The sequence below is a fragment of the Alosa sapidissima genome, chromosome 23, assembly GCF_018492685.1.
Source record: "Alosa sapidissima isolate fAloSap1 chromosome 23, fAloSap1.pri, whole genome shotgun sequence".
NCBI lineage: Eukaryota > Metazoa > Chordata > Actinopteri > Clupeiformes > Clupeidae > Alosa > Alosa sapidissima.
Genome location: NC_055979.1, coordinates 17,267,676 through 17,289,261, shown reverse-complemented (window position 1 = coordinate 17,289,261; position 21,586 = coordinate 17,267,676). Strand labels below are relative to the sequence as shown.

Sequence of the window (21,586 nt, the reverse complement as noted above, 5' to 3'; positions counted from 1 at the left end):
AAAGGTGACAAGCATAGCTCAGGAAAATGGGAGTACGGATTGAAAAGGAGGTGATGAGCTCGCGCAGTGGTACTGTACTGCAGCGAACAGCTGAAATGGCATCTCCAACCCCCCCCCCCCCCCCCCCCCAGAGTTGAGCATCCTCGCTATGAGGCAATGAACACAAAGGGCCAAAAAGAAGTGCCTCCCATAGTATAATTCCTCTTTAATATATTTTACAAATGGATATACAACTCTAAGAAAAGAAGAGTTTAAATAATATCGTCAAGCCTCACTGGCTCTTCAGACGGTTTATGGTTGAGCACATTGAGAGCCCAGTGCATGCTACCACATCACACACATACATACACCAACACACCTTTCATACAGTCACTCCCGCAAAGTACATGACAGAGATACATAAAAATACTAGCATACATCTACACACACAGATGTATACATGCACACGCCTGTGAAGCTGAGCACATACTCGCGCACATACTCGCGTACACACACACACGCACACACTTTTCACAGCCAATAAGATGCATATAACAGAGGAAGTGACATATTCCACATTCTGATTTGAGGAAGCTGAAACAGTCTCTTTTCTCGCATACAGAGGCACACTCAGTGAGACATTATGATACACACATCCACACTGTGTGCATTTTTTTTTTAAAAGATGTGTTTAAATGACCTGTTGAACAGTCTCTCTTGTGTTGCACTGCATGACAAACCCGAGGGACTACAACTGCCGTCAGAGGCCTCCCATTTCCTGCAAAGAACCCGCCGCTGGTTGACTACCATAGGCCACATGGTGCAGAAGCCCCGCCTTCCACTCACATTGGCCAATCAGCTTCAGAGGGACCTTTGCGAATGATCCTGTGATTTGATATTCTTTGGCAAGCCAAAACAAGTAAAACAAGTGCATTCTGGGATTTGTTGGCTGTGGCATGCGGAGGTGCAGGTTCGTTTGGTTTGACCTAGGCTAAGTGTCCGTGGACATGAACAACACAAAGGCAGGCACTAGAACAGGGGGAGATGACATTGAAAAACAGTCTGTCGGCCATGTTTAGACACGATGACTGCCATGTTTGTTGTGTTCTTATTTTCTTTCCACATCCCTCCCGTTGCCTATTCAGCAATCACACTTCAGGGCATTGCTCGGATTCACATATCCAGCTTGCTCATTGAATCACACACACACATACACACACACATGCAAGGACACACAAGTACAAACATACACACACTTGCACACACACACACACATACAGACCCCACCCCAGGCTCATACAGTGCCCAGCTGGGATCCATAAGAGTCCACAGAGAAGTGCTAAAGCAGTAATTTTCTTTGTCGAAATGTGTTTTCTTTTCCCATTATATTTTCTTCCAATTGTCTTTTTAATGCTTTATGGGGGGTAGAGGGAGACTGGGGGGGTCGTCACTGGTGCCGTCTGGGTGAAAGCCAGGTGTTGTGCCCTGGGACGTGTGGGTTGGCATCGCACTGCATCATGTGGCAGAAAGAGGAAGAGGTCAGCGCCGCTCATCATCTCGCATAGTTCTTGATGAAGTCTTGAACTTTGTTTCTAAAATCCTCCTGCAGGAATAAAAACGAAGTAAAGCATGAAGAGACAGAAAGGAAGCCAGACAGACAGGCAGAGAGGGCAAGAAAGAGAGAGAGAGCGAGAAAGAAAGAGAGAGAGGAAAGGTGTGTGAAGGACATACTCGTTGACACAGTCTGATCTGAGGATGTTTAATGTTTTATGCAAGTCAGCTGGAAGTCTGGCATCAGTGGGTTCATTCATATATGGAAAAACTTCAGAACCACGTCCCGAGACGGGCATTAAAATTTTAAGAAGCTATTTAAAACACACACGCACAGAGAGAGAGAGAGAGAGAGAGAGAGAGAGAGAGAGAGAGAGAGAGAGAGAGAGAGAGAGAGAGAGAGAGAGAGAGAGAGAGAGAGAGAGAGAGAGAGAGAGAGAGACATATGCGCACACACACTCTCACACACAAAACTCATGAGTGAAAGCCGACACAGTCACGACATTAGAGAACAGTGTATGTGGGGCAGGCTGACAATCTGAAACAGAAGGAGGGGCAACTGAATAGACTATGATAAATATTCTATGGACTGTGGTTATGTGTCTCTCTCTCTCTCTCTCTCTCTCTCTCTGTGTGTGTGTGTGTGTGTGTGTGTCTGCAGACAGAAGAAGCGGTCCAGAAATGGGACGCAAGGGCTGGTGGCTTGTCACTTCCCATGGACTTGAGAAGTTGTTCCGCAACGATTAGTCATTTTTATCCTCATCCCCAAGCACAACATTCCCTCATACTCTCTCATATGCGCATATTCTCTCCCACTCATTCATATACAAAATAAACACACACACACACACAGACACACACAGAGACACACAGACACACAGACACACAGACACACACAAACCCCCTTCATCCTCTTCACTCCCTCTCATACTCAATATCTCTGCTTCTCTTCCCTTTTTCTCTCTTCTCCCTCAGTCCTCGCTTGCTCTCACTGCCCCCACCAAACCTCCCCTTAGGTTGGAAAAAACTCATTAACATCTGTTACACTCCATAGAAGTTTCCATTTGTCTCATCTATCTGGGTGAACTTGCACTTTTAATAGCCGCGCTGCCATAATTCATATTACAACAGAGCACCAGGGCCGGGCTAGCCAACTCACCGTAGCATCCCAGGCCGGATTTAGCCCCTGAGCTCTTGGAATATGGAAATCCAATAAGACGGCCGGCTATTCGTTACGCTAATTGTTTTGAAACAATAAGCGGCAATAGCACTGGCTTTGGTAAAACCATCTTGGCACCGTCAAGGATTAGTATGATAAATTTGCCCCAGTGATGCAAAACAGTCCCGCAATTAAACAGGCGGCACGCTGTGCCAGGCGAATGACGGAGCGAGAGAAGAGGGCAATGGGTTTCCGCAGCAGGGTTTCGGGGAGGGGGGGGTAGGTGAAGTTGTTGATATTCATCAGGGTCTCGTTGTGGTGCGATTTCTTGTACCCTGCTTGTTCTCTCAGAGGAACAGCTAAGCAGAAACACGATCTCGGCCTGCTGACGCCATTACTCTGACCCCCCCCCCCGCCCAACCTTTCTGGAGGTGTGCTGGGACCAATCGACATTTCCGTTCAGCGCTTTCTCTCTCTCTAATGGGCACGCACACACACACAGACTCAGGGCTTAAAGTGAAAAAACAAATCCTGAGCCTGAAAAATGTTCAGCTGGGGATGTGTGTTGACACCACATTAACTAGTAGCCAACCATGTACATCTTGATCGAGATAATCTTTGTTTTCATTTTCTAACGCTCCTTAATTTCACAACATCATCAATGATTATCAGGCGAGTGACCGAAGCAGTGTACGCTCCGCTGCCTTTCAGTAGGCTACTTTCACGCTCCCTGCGACACTTTCAGCTGTCTGCTGGATGTCTTCTTCTCTTCTCTCTCTACAAGAACGTGCAGGCAATTCCCGCTCTACTCTGCTTGTGATTGGCTAAACGCATCTGTTAGGTTGAAAGCGAGAGCTTGCCATTGGTAGGTGAACTCAGAGCGGTATCTCGAACAATGAAAATGATGACCCTCATCTAAAATGATTTCCCGACTTTTTCTCCTGAGGAAATCTTCCTCACAGCTGCGACACACCGGAGATCCGGTACAGTGCAGGAATACTTTAAGCCCTGCACAGAAGATGTAAAATGTCCAACAACAAATGAGCACAAGGACGTTGTTTTGCGGCACATGAATTCAACAGTCACACAAATAAGCGCTAAGCCTCACATCCTCAGGCCAAGCCCACATATGCAAACACATGTGCACACACACCATCAATACCTCTTGTTCTCAATGTTTTATCTCTCTCCCCCACGCACACACAAATACACATAACAGCAAGACACGCCATCATTCTACCTTTAATCTCAGACAGCTCTCGCGCTCACCCACACATACAAACACATTTGTGTGTGTGTGTGTGGGGGAGGGGGGGGTGATGAGGTCCAATTTGCCAGTCACCTTTCTAAGTGCGATGGAGTGAGACAAATTCAGGTCAGATCATCACACCAGAAAAAGACTGGCCTCACATCGCATCAGCCCCATCTGACACGGCTATGGGTGAGCCAGCGGCACGGTCATCTCTCTCTCTCTCTCTCTCTCTCTCTCTCTCTCTCTCTCCCCTCCTCCTCTCTCTCCATCTCTCTCTCTCTCTCTCTCTCTCTCTCTCTCTCTCTCTCTCTCACACACACACACACACACACACACACACACACACACACACACACACACACACACACACACACACACACACACACACACACACACACACACACACACACACACACACACACACACACAGGGCTACTTGAGTTTTTTAGAACAGCTGATAAACAATCATGCAGAGTTGGCAGACACACACACACACATAGAGAATCACAGTGGATTTTAGAGCATTACAATGCCTTCTGATGTCCCCCATCTGGTGAAGTGAGGGCACAGGGGATCGTGAGAGGGTATTAAAAGAGTTTCAAAAACGGCCCATCTGGACCGACTCCTGTACCTGTCTGGAAAAATTACACACGCACACAAAAGCTTTTCTCCCTGGTTAAAAAACAAACATAGCAGCTTTCTCATCAATAACACTGGGCAAATGTCTGCTGTAACACACACACACCCACAGCTTACTCAGAAGAAAGCACATGCAGGCTCTTATCACACAGCCAAATTCAGATGAAATACAAACACACCACTTTCCAATAACACACACACACACTTCCCAAAAGGCACTTTATGTCTTTTTTAGTAGTTTAACAAGGCCACAGCCAGCGCATATTCATTCCTGCACCGCTCGCTCCTGCTGCATGAGAGTCCTGTGGGACAGAGGCCTGTGTGTTGGTGGGGTGAAAGAGTGTGTGTGTGTGTGTGTGTGTGTGTTCCTTCCCAGTTCCAGGCTCTCCTACCTTATCCCGCAAGTGGTGCTCCGCAGCATCTATGTTCAACGGGTCGTCGAAATTCAGCAAATCCTGCCAATGCAAAACCATAGCAGATTCATCATTCATCAAAACAAGACCTACACGTTTCTACGTACGTACTGTAGGCATTTAGTGGGGAGGTTAGAGGGATGAGGGGTAAGGGAGTCGTTTAAGCATAACGGCAGCATTCAGACATTCATAAGGACGAGACGCTACTACTTACGGTAAACAACGAGTTCAGCCCCCACACGACATCCTGAGAAAGAACAAAGAGTTTGAGCACACGTGGACAACAGGACACATTCATACACAACCAACCCAAATAAACAAACGCACGCACATAAAACACACCCACACAAAACACACGCACATACAAAACACACACACGCACAAAACACACGCACACACACACAAAACACGCACACACACATAAAACACGCACACACAAAACACACGCACACACAAAACACACGCACACACTCCAAGCGAAACAGGTCTCCTTTAGAACATGTGTGAAGAATGCGACTCCTCGCATGACCTTTGGTAGTGGCCTTCAGGCTATCCGTCTCAGTGCGCTCAGCCGTGAGTCCATCAAAGCCAGATCACTCAGCACAGTGCGTGCAGCTGTGGCTACCCACATGCTTACAGTAAACACGCACGCACGCCAGGTTTGGCTGAGGTACGGCGGTATCAATAACGACTGAATGATTTGGAGCTAAATGCATGGAAATCGTCCTCCATCAACACTGCCGCCAGTTTTCCATGGGAGATTTCAAGCCCCCTCAATTGTCAATGAGCCGTTCAAAAAAAAACAAACCCTGACGTCCAGAGACCTTGGAAGGCCATGAAATAGCCATTCTCCATCTGCCCCATACCATTCTTGCATGGTGGAAAGTGGGCGTAGCATCGGCAGGTGGCATTAGGAGCTGTACAAGTAGCTGGCTGGCCTGCCCGTTGGAGGCGACCGTATTTAACACACACACACGTTGGTCCCACTGGTATGCAGATCTGCTTAGCGCAGTGTTGTCCCAATTTTCTCTCTGGCAATCAGCCACGGTCATATCCCAATCAGCCCTTGTGTGCATAATTAGACAGTCGGCTAAGCATTCGACAGAGGCGCAGGGATATTGACTGGAAAGCTCGCTTTAAATCTGTGTGAATGCCTAAACCTGAACAAAATGAGGACTTTATTCAACCGGAACAGTGTAAACTTTGTAAAAAAACAAGCAAAAACCTAGCAAAAAACAAAACAAGCAATTCACTCTTCTTTATTATCAAACAACTAAGCAAATGTACACAATCAGCCATTCATTTTAATATGTTCAAATTTAGAGAAGGACCTCCTTTTTAAGCATCTTAATGAAGGATGCATGTGATGGAATAGGAGTGTATCTGGAAGAACGTTTGGAAAGAGAATGGGAGTGTATTTCACAATGGATTAGTGAGTCAGGTTCAGATGGATGGATGGGTGTCTATCTCTCTCTGTATGTGTGTGTGTATGTGTGTGTGTGTGTGTGTGTGTGTGTGTGTGTGTGTGTGTGTGTGGTCACAGTGACAGTGAAGATAGAGGAGTGTGCCCTGGGGAAGTGACAGCCAACACCAGCGATCTGCTCGGCCAGAGAGAGCAGGAGGTAAGCACACAGGATGAGGAGAGAGAGAGAGGACAGAGAAAGAAAGAGGGAGAGAGAGCAGAGAGAGGACAGAGAGTGGGAGAGAGAGGGGGAGAGAGAGAGGGAGAGAGAGGACAGAGAGGGGGAGAGAGAGAGGGGAGAGAGAGGACAGAGAGGGAGAGAGAGAGGGAGAGAGGACAGAGAGGGGGGGAGAGAGAGAGGACAGAGAGAGAGATAGAAAAAAAAAAGGGGGGGGGTGGGTGATGACTGCTGCTCAACAAGGGCCTGACAGTGACAGGAGAACGTGCTGTCAGCTCACTGCAGGAGGGCTAAACCTGCGAGGACACCATAGCACTAACAGCTCACACACACACACTCACAGCACGCACTCACACACACACACACACACACACACACACACACACACACACGCACACACAGCACACAAACATCACTCACCACGCACAAATACATAGATAATATACACACTTAACACAAACACAAACTCAGCCCTACAAACAGCTCAACAACGGTTGGCTGAAAGAGCCTGGTTACATGAGGCTACACAGCTGACAATGCACACACAGAGAGTTCCCTTTTACCCATCATCATATACACTAATATCCAACACACACACACACACAGCTCCTAGCACAGGCACTAATACTGCACTACTTTCAACAGTCAGTGCTTAAACACACACACACAACGTTGCACTTAAGATCCAAGCACAAACAAAACACAGTTGTCACTTATCTAACACACACACACACACTCATCACCACTTCAGTTTTCACTGCCCACGCATTCACACACACAAACAGACCACCACCTCAGTTTTCAGCACACAAACACACACACACACATCCAGCCACAGTAGGGGTGGGAGGGTTGAGAGAGAGAAGGAAGGAGAGAGAGAGAGAGAGAGAGAGAGACACACACACACACAATGAAGGAGAGCAAGAGAGAGGGAGAGAGAAAGATAAAGAGACAGACAGAAGTAGGAGAGAGAGAGAAAAAGACAGAGATAGAGAGAGAGGCCCGTCAGACAAGACACACAAACAGCAGGAGAAGGTGAGAGACTGCATTGTGTGCATGTGTGTGTGGTGTGTGTGTGTGTGTGTGTATGTGTATTCGTGGGTGGTGAAAATACGAGCAGGTATTCTCCAAAAGAAAGTGATATGAATAATTGAGAAGGACAGAGAAAGAGAGAGAGAGAGACAGAGAAAAAGAACAAGAAAAAAAAGGGGTGAGAAAGCGAGAGGCGGAGCGACATGTGATTTCCTCCGTCTGGGCTATTATAATGGCCTGGATCAGCGAGGGAGAACGACCAGGCATCCGCCGAAACGCGAGGGGATTGAGAGCAATCGACGGGAGTGCCACACACTCGTCCTGTAGATGGTCCAGTTCATTCTGCCCCATTCTCCCGTTCAGAGGCGGCGTAATTGACCTGTTAGCCTGTTGGGCTGCACCATCCGGAGCCATTAACCGCGCCGGCGGCGGCAGCCACGAGCTCCTGAAAATGCGTCATCCCAGAGTGCAGTGCGTGAGGAAATGCACGGAGCTGAATGGAACGCTACGCTAACAGGAGCGAGGGATAGAGGGGATGGCAAGAGGAAGCCAGAGGAAAGAGATGGTAGGCGCTGGAGAAAAAAATACATGAATAGTTCAGCTACTCAGTGTGTGTGTGTGTGTGTGTGTGTGTGTGGGGGGGGGGGGGGGGGGGACAATGGAAACATCACTGACAATAGAGAGAGTAGAAGAGAGTAGAAAGTCAGACTGACAGACAGACAACCAGACAGAGACAGAATAGAGGGGGTAGAAAGAGAGATGAAAAGAGGGAGAAAAAAGAGAGAGATGGGGCAGAGAGGGGGGGTAAAGAGAGAGATGGGGTAGAAAGAGAGAGAGAGAGAGAGAGTGAGGAAGAGGGATATGTTAGAAAGGGGGAAGAGAGAGAGAGAGAGAGAGAGAGAGAGAGAGAGAGAGAGAGAGAGAGAGAGAGAGAGAGAGAAGAAGAAGAGAGGATGAGGCAGTGTGTCTTTTCTCTGGCACACTGAGCGATGATGGTACTGTGTACCAATTAAGGGGGCTGCAGGCAGAGAGAACGAGTCGGGGAGAACCGAGAGAGACGGCAAGAGAAGGAATAGAAAAAAAAGAACGTGTGTATATGAGAGCAGAGAAGAAAGAGGGAGGGAGAGAGAGAGAGGAGAGACGTATGTGTGCACCAGTGTGTGACAAAAGTGTGGGAGTGTGTGTGTGTGTGTGTGTGTGTGTGTGAGAGAGACTGTCTTACGAAGAGAGATGAAAAGATTCTGCAAGGAACGAACATGATTATCAATGAATGAAAGAGGAAACAGAGTGAGTGTGTGTGTGTGTGTGTCAAAGATGTGTGCAGGTATTCTTCTGCAGCAGCTAAGTAAGCTGCAGATACACAGAAAGACAGCAAGAGCTCAGAGGGAAAGGGAGATCACTCAAACTCACTCACTCTCTCTCACACACACACACACACACACAGGTAGTAAATTTAGCCCATAGAATAAGAGTTTGAAGACAAGATTTTTCAGCCGATAGAAAGACTTTATTTTCTTGATAAAGTCTGAAGTTCAGAGTAATAACACACACACACAAACACACGACTCACCTTTAACGTCCGTGTTGGTGCCCAGCCTGTGCCATCAATCGAGTGCTCTCGCAATAAACTGTGGGGGGAACAAAAGGCTTTCATTAGCGACTCCATTAAGCCTCTGATCGTTAACGAGCAGCACTGGCAGTGCGACTAATTATGCCAACGACACGGCTCTGGGGGGGGGGCAGTTACCTCAGGCAGATCTCCCCCGTCTCGGCGATGTTGGGGTGCCATATTCTGGTCAGGCATTTGACTTTTGGAGGCTGCAGAAAATAGAGAGAGGCAGGGGAGACAAATCAATTAAAGCAGAGGCGTCGATCCGTGAAAATGCATGCCGTGTGTGTGTGTGTGTGTGTGTGTGTGTCTGCCTGAAAGAGAGAGAGGGAGAGAGGCAGGGAGAGAGAAAGAGGGAGGGAGAGGGAGGGAGAGAGAGAGAGGGAGACAGAGAGAGACAGAGAGAGAGAGAGAGACTGGCGTCATCATCTATGATGAGCCAATCTTGGCGTAACAGGTGTAATAACTAGGGACTCGTCTTAAAGGACTCTTACACTGGAGGTCAAACAGATTGACTTGGAGCTCCTGATCCATGAAAGAGAAGTCCCTCCCTCCCTCATTCACTCACCCACGGTTCAATAATAAAAAAATAAAAAAAACATCTTAAATAGCATCCATTTAACCATGCCTTTTCAACTGATCTCTTTTGATGGCACTCAAACGCAATAAGTGGGCGGAAGACGCTACACCCTAATGGCTGCGCGCTGACAGGAAATGGGATTACGTGGGTCAATTCTATGGCATTTATCGGAGAGACAATTAAAAGCGCGACCAAGTCAAATGAAGACAGACTGACGACGTGACAAAGCCCCTGTGCAGAACAGAAGACAGCTTGGGACGTCGTCTCCGCTTCCTCTCCTCCTCCAGCTCATTGTTCCATGACGCACAGTGGAGCCAATTAACACATGATGGTTGAGGATGGAAATATAGAACGAAAAATCATTTTCTTATGCTTGATTAATGCATCAGCCTAATGTGCGGGGGACGATTTTTCCCAGAGATGGACCCAGGCACAAATATTGCTTTTTTTTTTTTTTTTTAAAGGACGATGACGGCCACTGGGTATGATGTGCAGCCCAAGAGAGCCTATACGTGGGGACTCAAGTCAAAGAACCCTAAAATATTTAAAAGTACTTAGCAAATGTAACAACTCCAGCACCCATCAAAGCCTCCAAATGGTTGGATGTCAAGACACAGGGAGAGAGCTAGAGGCGTCTGTCTGTGCCTGCCTGGTGCCTTGGTATGTTCGACAAGAGACATCAGACTTTAATAGGCGCAACTCTGACTCTCATTTCCGATACTTAAATGAATTAACTACCACTATCGCATTTTCCAGGGCTTTACAGCAGCTTGACCCAAAAAGCCCTGCATGTTTTAATCCAATCGGACGATAATTTGGCAGTCTGTGAGCACAGAATGGCATAGAATTGGGTGTGGATCATTGTGTGTCTAATGAGAGATGGCAGAGAACTGGTTGTGATGAGCGTGTGTCTACCGAGAGATAGCCAAACTCACCACCATGTTGTAGGCGTCGGGGACGTCGATTTCAAACTGAAATTTTCCACTCTGATAGTAGCCTTCATCTGGGAAGAGAAGGAGATGCGCGGTTCAGTGGACAAGAACACACATTTGCACACACATTTGAATTCTATTTGAATCCACCAAACAAATTTCTTACAGAAAAGATGATCTCTCAAACCACCCACACACACACACGCAACCCACACACACACACACGCCCACAGCCACACCCCCACACAGAGGATACAAGTTGCTGTTTACTGTTTGCTGTGTCCTACTTGCCAATATTCAAATCAAGATGTCCACATTCAGAGATTCATTATGGCATATAACACTCTCATTGTGCCAGACAACTTTCAGAATCATTTCTGAATCATGTTCAACATTACTTTGAACAAACACCATTACGTTTTTTGGTACTGTCAGTCCTAAGTTATTTCACTGTACACTACAGCCTGGTGCAGGGCATCAATCAGAGGGGTTAAATAATCCATAAGAACAGCAACAACAAACTGTACATTTCCAATGCTGCTCAGGCAGAACTGGGGCCGTGGTCTTGATTTATTTGCTACAACAAGTTCTTCTGGCAGAAGTCACATAATTTCTCCACGACCGCCTCCCTCCCTCCCTCCTTCCCTCCCTCCAACTTGCTCGGCTTCCTGCCTGCCACATACATTGTTAAGATGGTCGAGGGGGGTATTGTTGGAAAGAAAAATCTATGGGGCTGGGGAGCATCGTCAGGAGCAGTTGGGGTTTTCTGGGCAACTCAAAGAAATAGATGTGGGGAGAAAACCCTGAAGTATTTATACACACGTACAGCGTGCCTTTGAAAAATTAATTCCCCCATCTGTTACACACTCTTGTGCCACTGTACAGAAGGGGAAAAGGAAAGGCAGATGCAGGCGCATGCACACACACACACACACACACACACACACACACACACCACCAAAATCATATGCTGCCTTTATAAGTCAGCATCACACATTTCCCCCCCAGAAATGTCTCTAAATAAATCTGGCTGCCAAAGACTCGTCTTCACATGCTGGCAGACGGACTGTCACCAACTCTATGTTCAATCCGCATCCTCATTTGAGCTGCCAATTCAGACAGGCTAACTCGCACTGCCATCACAAGAACGATTCGACCCAATTTTTAACAAACCTCCAATTGATAAGAACAAGTGAATAAATAATTCAAAGCAAAGGCGGGGGATCCACTGAGCTTTTAGAAGTGAGGGAGCATCTGAGCACCAAGTACACACACACACACACACACACACACACACACACAAAACTTGTTGTCAGGGAGAAGGAACTCCAGAGGGGTCCCTCCGGTTTCAGTGGCCGCTAATGTGCTGAGGCCAGCATTTTTTTCTGCCGCAGCCACCACCAGACACACGCCCGCCGGATATTTGCTTCTGTGTCAGAGTCGGCTAGCAGAGCAAGTGACGGTTTTTGGCAGCTCGTGCATCGGAAAAAAAAGTTTAAAGCAAGAATAAGAAGACACAAAATTGGACTCTTAGGGGCTCTCAGGCTCATCTCTCAGCAGAGAGGAAGCTTAAAAGGTAGTACAAGCCTTCAAAAGGAGGTGATTTGTCAAAGCAGTATAAGAGGTCTTCGGCTACCTGCTTCATAGCAATTTTGAGGAGTGGATCGCTTAGTGGCACAAAGAACCATCAATTCGTCACCGAGCAATTCGCCCCGATGGCCTTGCATGGAAGAACTGCTCAGTACACTTTTTCAGGAGTCTATTCCGATGAAACCACGGTGAAGGTGGGATGATATTCAGAAGTGTATGCCAAATTGCCAATAATAAAATGAGACTGATTAGCTTGATGATGAAGTCAGATGATAATTTACAACTATTCAGTAATTTACCTGCTTTGATTGGATGCTTTACCTTGTTGAATACAGAGTTTAGCACAAAATGACATTAAGGAGAGCAGAGAGAGTGTTTATGTGTGAGTGTATGTGCTCTCAAACACGAACTGACTGCCCGCGCTCAGAGCATCAGCTGGGATCAGCCTCCGGTGCGGTGGTCAGAGACAGCAGGCTCTCTACCTCCCTCCATCTCCATCTCTCTCTCTCGTCAGCTATGAGTCACAGGGCAAGAACGGGAGGCCAGGCAGAAGTGGGCCTGGACTAAGGGGGCCGAACAGGACACACGCACGCGTGTGAGAGAGGGTGTGTGTGAGAGAAAGGGAGAGCGTGTGTGTATGTGTGAGATGGAAAATTACAGAGTCCTGGAGCATCGAACCATTCAGACAGGTGCGTGCATTTGATGAACCAGAGGCCAGGGGTTAGACAGGCCGACGTCGCCGAAGCTTCGCGGAGCCATTTTGGCCGTCTTCAGAGAGGCGCCTAAATGAGAAATTGATTTCTCGTTGCTCACCAGAATCTCCTGCCGCTTCTCTCCCACTTGCCCCGTGAAAATGAGAGTGGCTCAGGAGAGCTCAGACACAAGGAGATGAGGATCAACCCGGGGTGAGCTTTCCAGCCTCTCCACTCTCAACACAAGCAAAGGAGGAAGGGAGAATGAAGGGAGAGAAAGAAAAAAAGAGGAGGGAGGAGGGAGGGAGAAAGACAGACGGAAGGAGAGAGTGAGGAAGAGAAAGAGAAAGAGAGAGAGAAAGAGACAGAGAGAAAGAAGCAGAGAAGAGAGAGAAAGAAAAAAGAGGAGGGAGGAGGGAGGGAGAAAGACAGACGGAAGGAGAGAGTGAGGAAGAGAAAGAGAAAGAGAGAGAGAAAGAGAGAGAGAAAGAGACAGAGAGAAAGAAGCAGAGAAGAGAGAGAAAGAAAAAAGAGGAGGGAGGAGGGAGGGAGAAAGACAGTGGGAAGGAGAGAGTGAGGAAGAGAAAGAGAAAGAGAGAGAGAAAGAGACAGAGAGAAAGAAGCAGAGAAGAGAGAGAAAGAAAAAAGAGGAGGGAGGAGGGAGGGAGAAAGACAGACGGAAGGAGAGAGCGAGGAAGAGTGAAAAAGCGAGAGAAAGAAAGAGACAGAGAGAGAAAAGCTGATTGTCATCCAGGCTTTTGACTCTGTATAATCCTCCTCCTCTGTGATGCCTTTTCAAAAGGGCTTCCCTGGTGTGAGTGTCCTTGTGTGTCCATGTGTTTGCGTGTTAAAGGGAGGTAGCTGTTCTACTTACATACTTGACTGCCAAATCTGGACCCTGACCAGTCACTGCCGCAGCCAATTTCACTCATTAATTGTACACAAATTAGTGCCAGGTCAGAACATGCGCTAATTAGCAGAGTCAGAAGATCAGATGGTTTCACACAAATCTTTGACACACACAAATCCTTTTTTAACGCTATCTATGATGAGCACGAGTATAGGCCTATGTAAACAGACACCCACCCACACATACGTATATGCATATATGCGCTTTTTCTTTACATGTGTGACAGGAGTTGCATAGTTGATGTGTCACACACAAGACACATTAAATCAGGCCGCTCACATCCTGAACATCGCCCCCCCCCCCCCCCCGGCTGCACGTTCTGTCCTGGAGGTGCGCCCCCCCGTGTCTCCTCAATAAATCATGGCTGCCGTCACCTGGCACTTGTAATATGAATACTTGATTTGTACGAGGGCAGAAGCCCGAGCGTGGGACGTGTTTGTTCAGTCCGTGCTTGCGTCGGGCTCTGTTTGAAAGTCTGTGTCTTCATCGCGTTTAATCTCCACTCCCCACTAACCCGTACCCTTGAAAAACTCATTCCCCTGGGCAAGGGACTGTGAAAAATTCATTGGGGCAGGTTCACACATTTAATTACAGCAAGACTGTGTACCCACAATTTGGATGCACCGTTGCCAAGAGAATGGTTCCTAACTGCTAAGAGTATACACCAGTGAAGAGCACGATGCTAAAGAAATGTTATTCACACACTATGTGGAATCATTCTGTCATGCAACAACGCTTGCATATTCTCTAATGCAAAAACTCACTCACAGTTTATATAGTATATTGGTTATAAATAAATAAAAAGTTTGGAGGAAATACAATTCTACTGAATGTAAATACCATGGGGTGGAGGAAATATGGAATGTTATAATTTAAGCAAAACATTGCTAAGGCACTTTGCACTGTGGGTCTGCATTCAGAGTGACCCCAAGTGAATACTGCAATCAACAAAGCAGCAGATCTGGGTCTAAAATTAACTGCAGAGCAAGAGAGCCGCTTATTGAATTACTCCGTATAAAAACTCGTTTCTGTTTCCAGATGTTTTCTAATGTTGAGAAGTGTTCAGCAATCATTTTGTGCAAAGAACTCATAGCCATTTCCTCTCATTAGGAAAGCATCCTGTATATGTGGGACTTGCTGGAGCTAGTGGTAAATTGGGTTTATAGTCTCATAGAACATCACAAAGGCAACACATTGATGAAAATTCTCTCATTCCTAAGCCTCTGTCTGAGGCAGAGGCCATGAGATTAATGACATAATGCTAATAACAAGGGCCCTAATGTACTTTGTCATGCTTTTCAAAAACAAACAAGTAAACAGAGACAAGGCTTTCATGACAGCCACGACAATTATGGCTTCAATCAGACGAAACCCAACACCATACAGTACACCATCTTTTCAAGTAACCAGCTGTACCATATGAGGTGTTAAAGGTATAGTATGCAGGTATTTTTGGCGACTGCAGAGCTCCCCCTAGAGTCATGATATATTTATATTTTACTCTGCCATTGTAAATAGCCTACTTCTTATGGTTTCTTCCCCCTGTACACAATGAAAATGCTTTTGTTGTGTAGGTGAAGGATTAACAACAGGCAAAAACTGACAACTGATAGAGTTATATCTACTGACAAGGTGATGTTTCCCGAATCTCGCGAGATGTCTTCGGGCCGCTATTCTTGAAGTTGCATGGCTGGTTCTATCGTTAGCAACTTTCTACGGCTGAGCTGTATGACTATGCTTGGCTGAACGATTCCCCTATTACAAGTTCGGTTACCATCAAATTGCCTTTGTATAGGCTATATTAAGATGAAAATCTAGCCTAGTGTACCTTTAACATCTACAAGAGAGGTAGGGATGCTCCTTTACTGACAGACTCACCTGGACTTATAGCCAGCTGAAAGTGGTGCAACTTGTTCACATCTGGAAATGTGACTTTGCAGGTGCCTGAGAAGCACACAAAAAACAGGAAAAAAATGGAAACATTAACTATTGCTATTACTACCACAACAACTACTAATCTTAATAATAAAGGTAACCACACCAACAACAAAACAATACATGGATTACATACTTTATGCATACATGCTTAAAATGACTGCCTATAATGATAATGAATCCTCTCATTAAATTTTCTTCATTATTATTTTATGGGTTATGTTTTTATTTCTTCATTGAGACTTCAAGGTATTATAGTTATGGAAATAACAGAGCAGATTGCCAGTGTTTTCCGGATGAAGAGGTGACCTTCTGTGTGCTGGCAAATGTGGAGGGAAAAGGTAAGCACACTCACTGGGAAGATTGGCTTCCAATTCTGCAACCTCTGCAAACAGGAGGGGGAGAGAGAAAGCGAGGGAGGGAGGGAATGAGGGAGGGAAAGAAAAGGGGAAAAAAGGAAAGGCAGTGTAATTAGACACTGTATGACCTTTTCAGGCCAAATACAAAAAAAAAATGCTGATAGTGAAGTATTGCTGCGCTCTCCACTCTCAGGGACACTGGGGTCCGTCAGTCCACAGTGGACTTCCATCCCTCTACACCTGACCGACTCCTGTCTGAGGAGGAATTCCTCCAGTGGAATACCTGTCCATCAACCCTGCCCGCCTTTATCCTCTGTGCCGTCGAAAACTAGGCCAGACCGGAGATTAGACCGTCTTTGGGGTCCTTCTGAGCAGTTATAGCTACTCCATTCATCATTGCTGGCCCACAAGGCAATGGCATCCGGTCTGACTTGACTGTTTCTCTGGGCAAGTTATATTTAGGCTGGACCCCTGCCACACAGGCTCGTCCCACAAGTTTCAAGGCCTTAGGTGTCAAGCACGCCGATGTTGGCATGCAGAGGAATGTCCGCTAGCAACCTAGCTAGCGAGCAAGTGGATTGTGTGTCTGATTCAAAAAATGTCCTCCGTTGGTTCTTTTAACTGACAAGCAGAGGAACGGGACTCAGAGTTGTCTGTCTAAACACGCCTGCATGAGATAGAGTTCTAAAGCTTGCCATGGGAGGGGATAGGCTCCCTTTCAAAAAAATGTTCTAGCCCCTTCTAGTCTAATTTATGAGATGGGGAGGAAAAGATGAGCTCAATGACTAGCAGCTGACATTTAGTTTATTTTGCTTGCCAGTCCTCAGGCTGACAGTTCTTCTCTCTGATGCCAAAGACAAAAAGTAAACAAGTTGATGCAAGAAGCTCATAAGCTTGAGGCAATGCCTGAGGAAAGCGCTGGTGTCTAACTAATCACCAGCTTCCGGAGGCTTCTTCCAAGCATTGTACCAGGTGTCAAGGAAAACAGGACAAGGGATGAATGTGGATATACATTACAAGGCATAACCATCCAGAAAAAATTGAACAAAATAAAATCGTAAAAAGTCAAAACCATAGTTTTGCATGCATCTTTTTTGGTCCGTCAAATACCAAAATTCTGCAATAGGAAACCTGGTTCGCTGACACTACAAAAAAGGCACAAAATCTAATATATAATGTTTTTGACAGACAAAAGTTGGTCGGTGAGCAAACATGACTGTCATCATGTGTGATGTCGTATATTTGTCGTAAATTTTATTTATTTGTATTTGAATGTATTTATCACAATTTGCATGACTTAGTATATAAAGGCGTCAAGCACCACACAAAACAAGTTTCATATGTAACCTCACATCAGGGCTGCAGAATTTGGGAAAAATATCTAATCAAATTTGAAATTTGTGTCTTTTCAACAGCCTACATAAGGACACACCTATTATCAATCTTCAATTCAAGTTAATTCATGTTGTTATTCATGTTGTTATTCATGTTGTTATTCACTTCACAAGTGAAATTAAATTGAAATTGATTACAAATCGATTTGTGCACCCCCACCTCGCATTCTAATTTTTCAGGGATGTGCTAACTCAAGCCTGACGGCCACAGAGAGAACTTATCCCCTGCATAGATTGGACTTAGGGAAGAAATGGGGGGGGTACCTTTGATTAGCAGGCGATCTCGGACGGACACGCGGTGGCTGGAGTCCGAGGGGCCCCCGGGGGCCCGACCGGCCCGCACATCATCCCTCTTCAGCTTGCTCGCCAACGTCAGCATGGCCGGACCCTCTCGCTCACCTGTGCAAGCAGAGAAAGGTCAACTCTTTCAATGTTGTGAGAGCAAAATCTAACAAAGCAAAACACACTCCATCAAATTAATGCAAAGTTGGCTATATCTCTTGCAAGAGTAGCATAAATGCATCTACAATTGATTTTATATATCTCTCTTTTCAACAGCCTACATAAGTAAGCCTATCTTCAATTCAAGTTAATTCATGATGCTATGGTTACTTATGTATAGTTTGTAAGTAAATAGACATTTATTAAAACAAAACAAGTTAAACAGAGTGCCTTTGTGTTTGTGTTTTAGCTTTTGATTTAGAACTCAAACTCTTCCAGAGAATCTAATCAATTTCTCTGTGGGTGAATATTATTGAACTGGCCCTAATTGGCTTGGAGTTTGGCTTTATTTGGAGTGTGGATCGGAGGATAATTTCTCATTCTGGAGTCTGTAACATATTTTGACATAAAAATAAAGAGAATATTCTGCATATTTGCTAAAGTAGACAACAGCTGAATAGAGCCTTGTGTTCCTAGTGAGGTTGCCAATTTTTTTTAAAAGTATCCTAAATAAGGCTCGATTTATTTAGAAAATTCCATGTGGCCAATGCCATAATTGTCCAAGAAGAGTTGAAACACCCTGACACTTCACTGCAGAAGTTATAACTGAAAGACTACCTGAATGCAGTGCCTGGCCATCTAAGGGGCAAATGTTCTACGGTGTCACAACATACATATTACTGAGGTAAATCACCCCTTATTTACAGAGCCCAAAGGAGAGGAAAAGTGGCCCTCTGTTGCCTAGGGGTATGACATTTGGAAGGAGGAATGTTCAACAACTGCCTTCTTCAAACCTCTTCCTGGGGAAGCCTAGCAAAACAAGTAAACTACTCCTGGTCATTATCGACTCAGCTACACCTGACAACACCTTCTCTACAACAATCCACCTGACAAGAACAATTTAAATATTTCTCATTGGCTAAACTAGGTATGTTTTTATCCACTGCACACTGCGCTTGACAGGCTCGAAGCACCAGACTAAGCCCCACATGAGCACTGCTGAGCTCCATCAACTGTGGTGGGACAGGCATAAATCCACATGGAGTCCACAGGCAAAGTCACATACCATCACAGACACTCTGCACATAGCGCCCAAGTGACCCCAACACTCATAAGCACACAGCACTACTTATGAAAGAGCCTTCCACTCGACTGCGACTCCAGGCTGCCTGTGATGAGAAGGAGGCCAACACTGTCTGTGTGGGACTGTTCTGGGACAGAGGAGTCAATGAGGCCTGGCAGCACATCAGAACCCATCAGCCTCCTGAGCCGAGCACAGCCCCCACAATGACACTCCCAGTCAGAAGCACTAGAGGGAGACGTCCAGACGACAGATACGTATTAAGCACATCAGAAGTTAGGGGCATAGAGGGAATGCACAAATCCAACACTTCAAGCATATGTGTCTCTCTCCCTTTTCAATGCTTTAGAACCAATGGCGGAAAATACAGGAAGTGATATGAGTGGAGGCGTTTAGAAGTGCTGGGCATTACTTAATGCAAAGTAGCCTGATTTGCACGAATCAATGAATCTGTTGCTCCAGGAAGAAAACAGCCCTGGTATGCAAGGGCACACATACAGGCAAAGCTCCAAGAAATTTTGTATTCATGGTCAAGTTCAGCCAGAGACCAAATTCTGATGGCTACAACACAGACAAAGCAGATGCAACGATAACAAGACTTTGCACACTTAAACAATCTGTTTTCAACAACATTCCAGACACAGTTTCAGGGTTACATACTTTATACAGTCCTACATATAAAAGCCTTTACACAAAGTACAACTGGAAAAGGTGAGCATCCAAAATGGAGATGAAGTGTCTGGGATAACACATCTTGCCATATCTTTACTTTAAATCTGAAGTAACATCTTCCTTGTATACGCAAGTATACTTGGCCGAGAAACCTGATTTACATCTCAATATGACAAACTAAAAACCTATTATCCAATGCATTTTTCGTTGGAAAACAGTACAGCTCACATTCAGTAACAGGGTCTAAAGAGTGTCGTCTGAGGGCAAACTTAAATAAAAACAAAGTTGTCAACCACGGTGGACCGTGATCTAGCTTGTATTTCATTGGACAGAGAGCACGTCCTCTAAATGGTCAAAGAAGAATATACCCTTTAATTAAATAATCGATTAATGGATAGTAATTCCCAGATTAACCGGTCTACATTTGCGAAATCGCACAACCAGCTAACGTTTGTTTTTGTTAGAGAGGCTAGCTGGTCTTCACAGGGTTGTTGTACTCGTTTCAGTTGCAAACCAAAGGTGTTCCCCTAGCAGTTCTGACAGTTTTTCGTTCAAGCAACTTATGATGTGGTATTGAAAGTCTAGCTATTTTTGACTCCTAGACCCAGCGGATTCACAAGTTATCCAAGAGGGAAGCCGACTAGCTAGCTATGTGGTTACTGCTTAGAGGTGCTAGCTAGCTATCAACTCACTACACTGACAAGTTCTTAAGTGTTCATATCAACCCCTAAACGCATTATCTATGGCCGAGTAAGAATGTAACTGTTCATAACATACGAATTGCAGTCGTACACAGATAAACGGCAATGACAATGGCGAGTATCCAAAAATGTTTCGGAACTGTGCCAATGTCCTAACGTTATTTCGTGAGCTAATGTTAGCAATACTGTACCTGCTGCGGTTTTGTCGGAGAGAAAGAAAGTGCTCCAAATTACACCATAATCAATATTCAAAAGATAAAGCTACGAGTTCGTCTCGCAATTTAATAATTTAACCGGCAATCCAATGCAGTAAACTGGGAAATAACAAAGAGATAATGGTTGGGATTAACTTAGATGAACACCTCCGGTAGACCGATGTCAAAGGCGGAAGTGCTAATATAATTGTGTTAGAGAAATACTTCCGACTCGCTACAATCACGCAGCGTTATAGTTCCGCTTCACTGCTATCACTTCATTTGTATCGCACGTGCTTGCAGCATTTTATTTATTTATTTATTTTGTACAAACTGACAAATGGATCAGAGACTTGCAACTGTATCAATCAAGTAGACTATTAGTCTTTTCACTTCAGACTCGTTTATGTGTTAAGCAAAGTTGCTTCACTTAAGGGAAGAGGAGAAATAGACTTCTCCGCATAGTCTGTCTGCCTCTTCACCACCTCTGTGGTTTCTGTGGATTTGAAATGTTAATTTTTGGAGAGTGGTTGGACTGTCTTTAGAGGTCATTGAACATGAAGAAAATGATGTCTCCATTTTTTTTACCTGTTTCAACCCTATTTTTTAAAAATTGTATATTTCACTGTAATTAACACCATAAATTTCGCATAATTCACTGGCTATGTTGAATAAAGTTCACAAAACAGTATGATTGTAGGTCAAACAATTAGAGATAAGATCAATAACCAATTAGTTTCACCAAATACACATACTCGATTGCTGAAAGATAGAGAAAACATAACAGAATCACAGATGAGACCTCGAACAACATTTAATTAATTAATTAGA

At 45.3% G+C, this 21,586-nt stretch overlaps 1 protein-coding gene across 2 annotated transcripts; it reads right to left on the bottom strand.

Annotated features, from left to right (window-relative positions):
• Nucleotides 1-181: 181 nt before the first annotated feature.
• ube2f (ubiquitin-conjugating enzyme E2F (putative)) lies at nucleotides 182-20,972 on the bottom strand. Of its 2 annotated transcripts, none has more exons than XM_042081086.1 (10): nucleotides 20,753-20,971; nucleotides 17,931-18,065; nucleotides 16,269-16,298; nucleotides 15,857-15,922; nucleotides 10,790-10,857; nucleotides 9,413-9,483; nucleotides 9,236-9,293; nucleotides 5,208-5,240; nucleotides 4,973-5,035; nucleotides 182-1,582 (listed from the first exon to the last, which is right to left on the bottom strand). In XM_042081086.1, the coding sequence occupies exons 2-10, from the start codon at nucleotides 18,043-18,045 to the stop codon at nucleotides 1,532-1,534; spliced, it is 555 nt and encodes a 184-aa protein (XP_041937020.1). In that variant the 5' UTR covers nucleotides 18,046-18,065; nucleotides 20,753-20,971; the 3' UTR covers nucleotides 182-1,531. The 2 variants fall into 2 exon arrangements, with proteins under 2 accessions (XP_041937020.1, XP_041937019.1); XM_042081085.1 differs by lacking the exon at nucleotides 182-1,582 and adding an exon at nucleotides 4,775-4,882 and having other exon boundaries at nucleotides 20,753-20,972.
• Between the last annotated feature and the right edge of the window lie 614 nt (nucleotides 20,973-21,586).

What these genes read in the sequence shown, in the direction of transcription:
- ube2f (XM_042081085.1), bottom strand. Translation starts at nt 18,045, where the DNA reads ATGCTGACGTTGGCGAGCAAGCTGAAGAGGGATGATGTGCGGGCCGGT. An exon ending in AGATCGCCTGCTAATCAAAG is followed by an intron (nt 16,299 to 17,930) that starts GTACCCCCCCCA and finishes TCCTGTTTGCAG; the next exon opens with AGGTTGCAGAATTGGAAGCC. An exon ending in GGCTGAACTCGTTGTTTACC is followed by an intron (nt 5,036 to 5,207) that starts GTAAGTAGTAGC and finishes TTGCATTGGCAG; the next exon opens with GATTTGCTGAATTTCGACGA.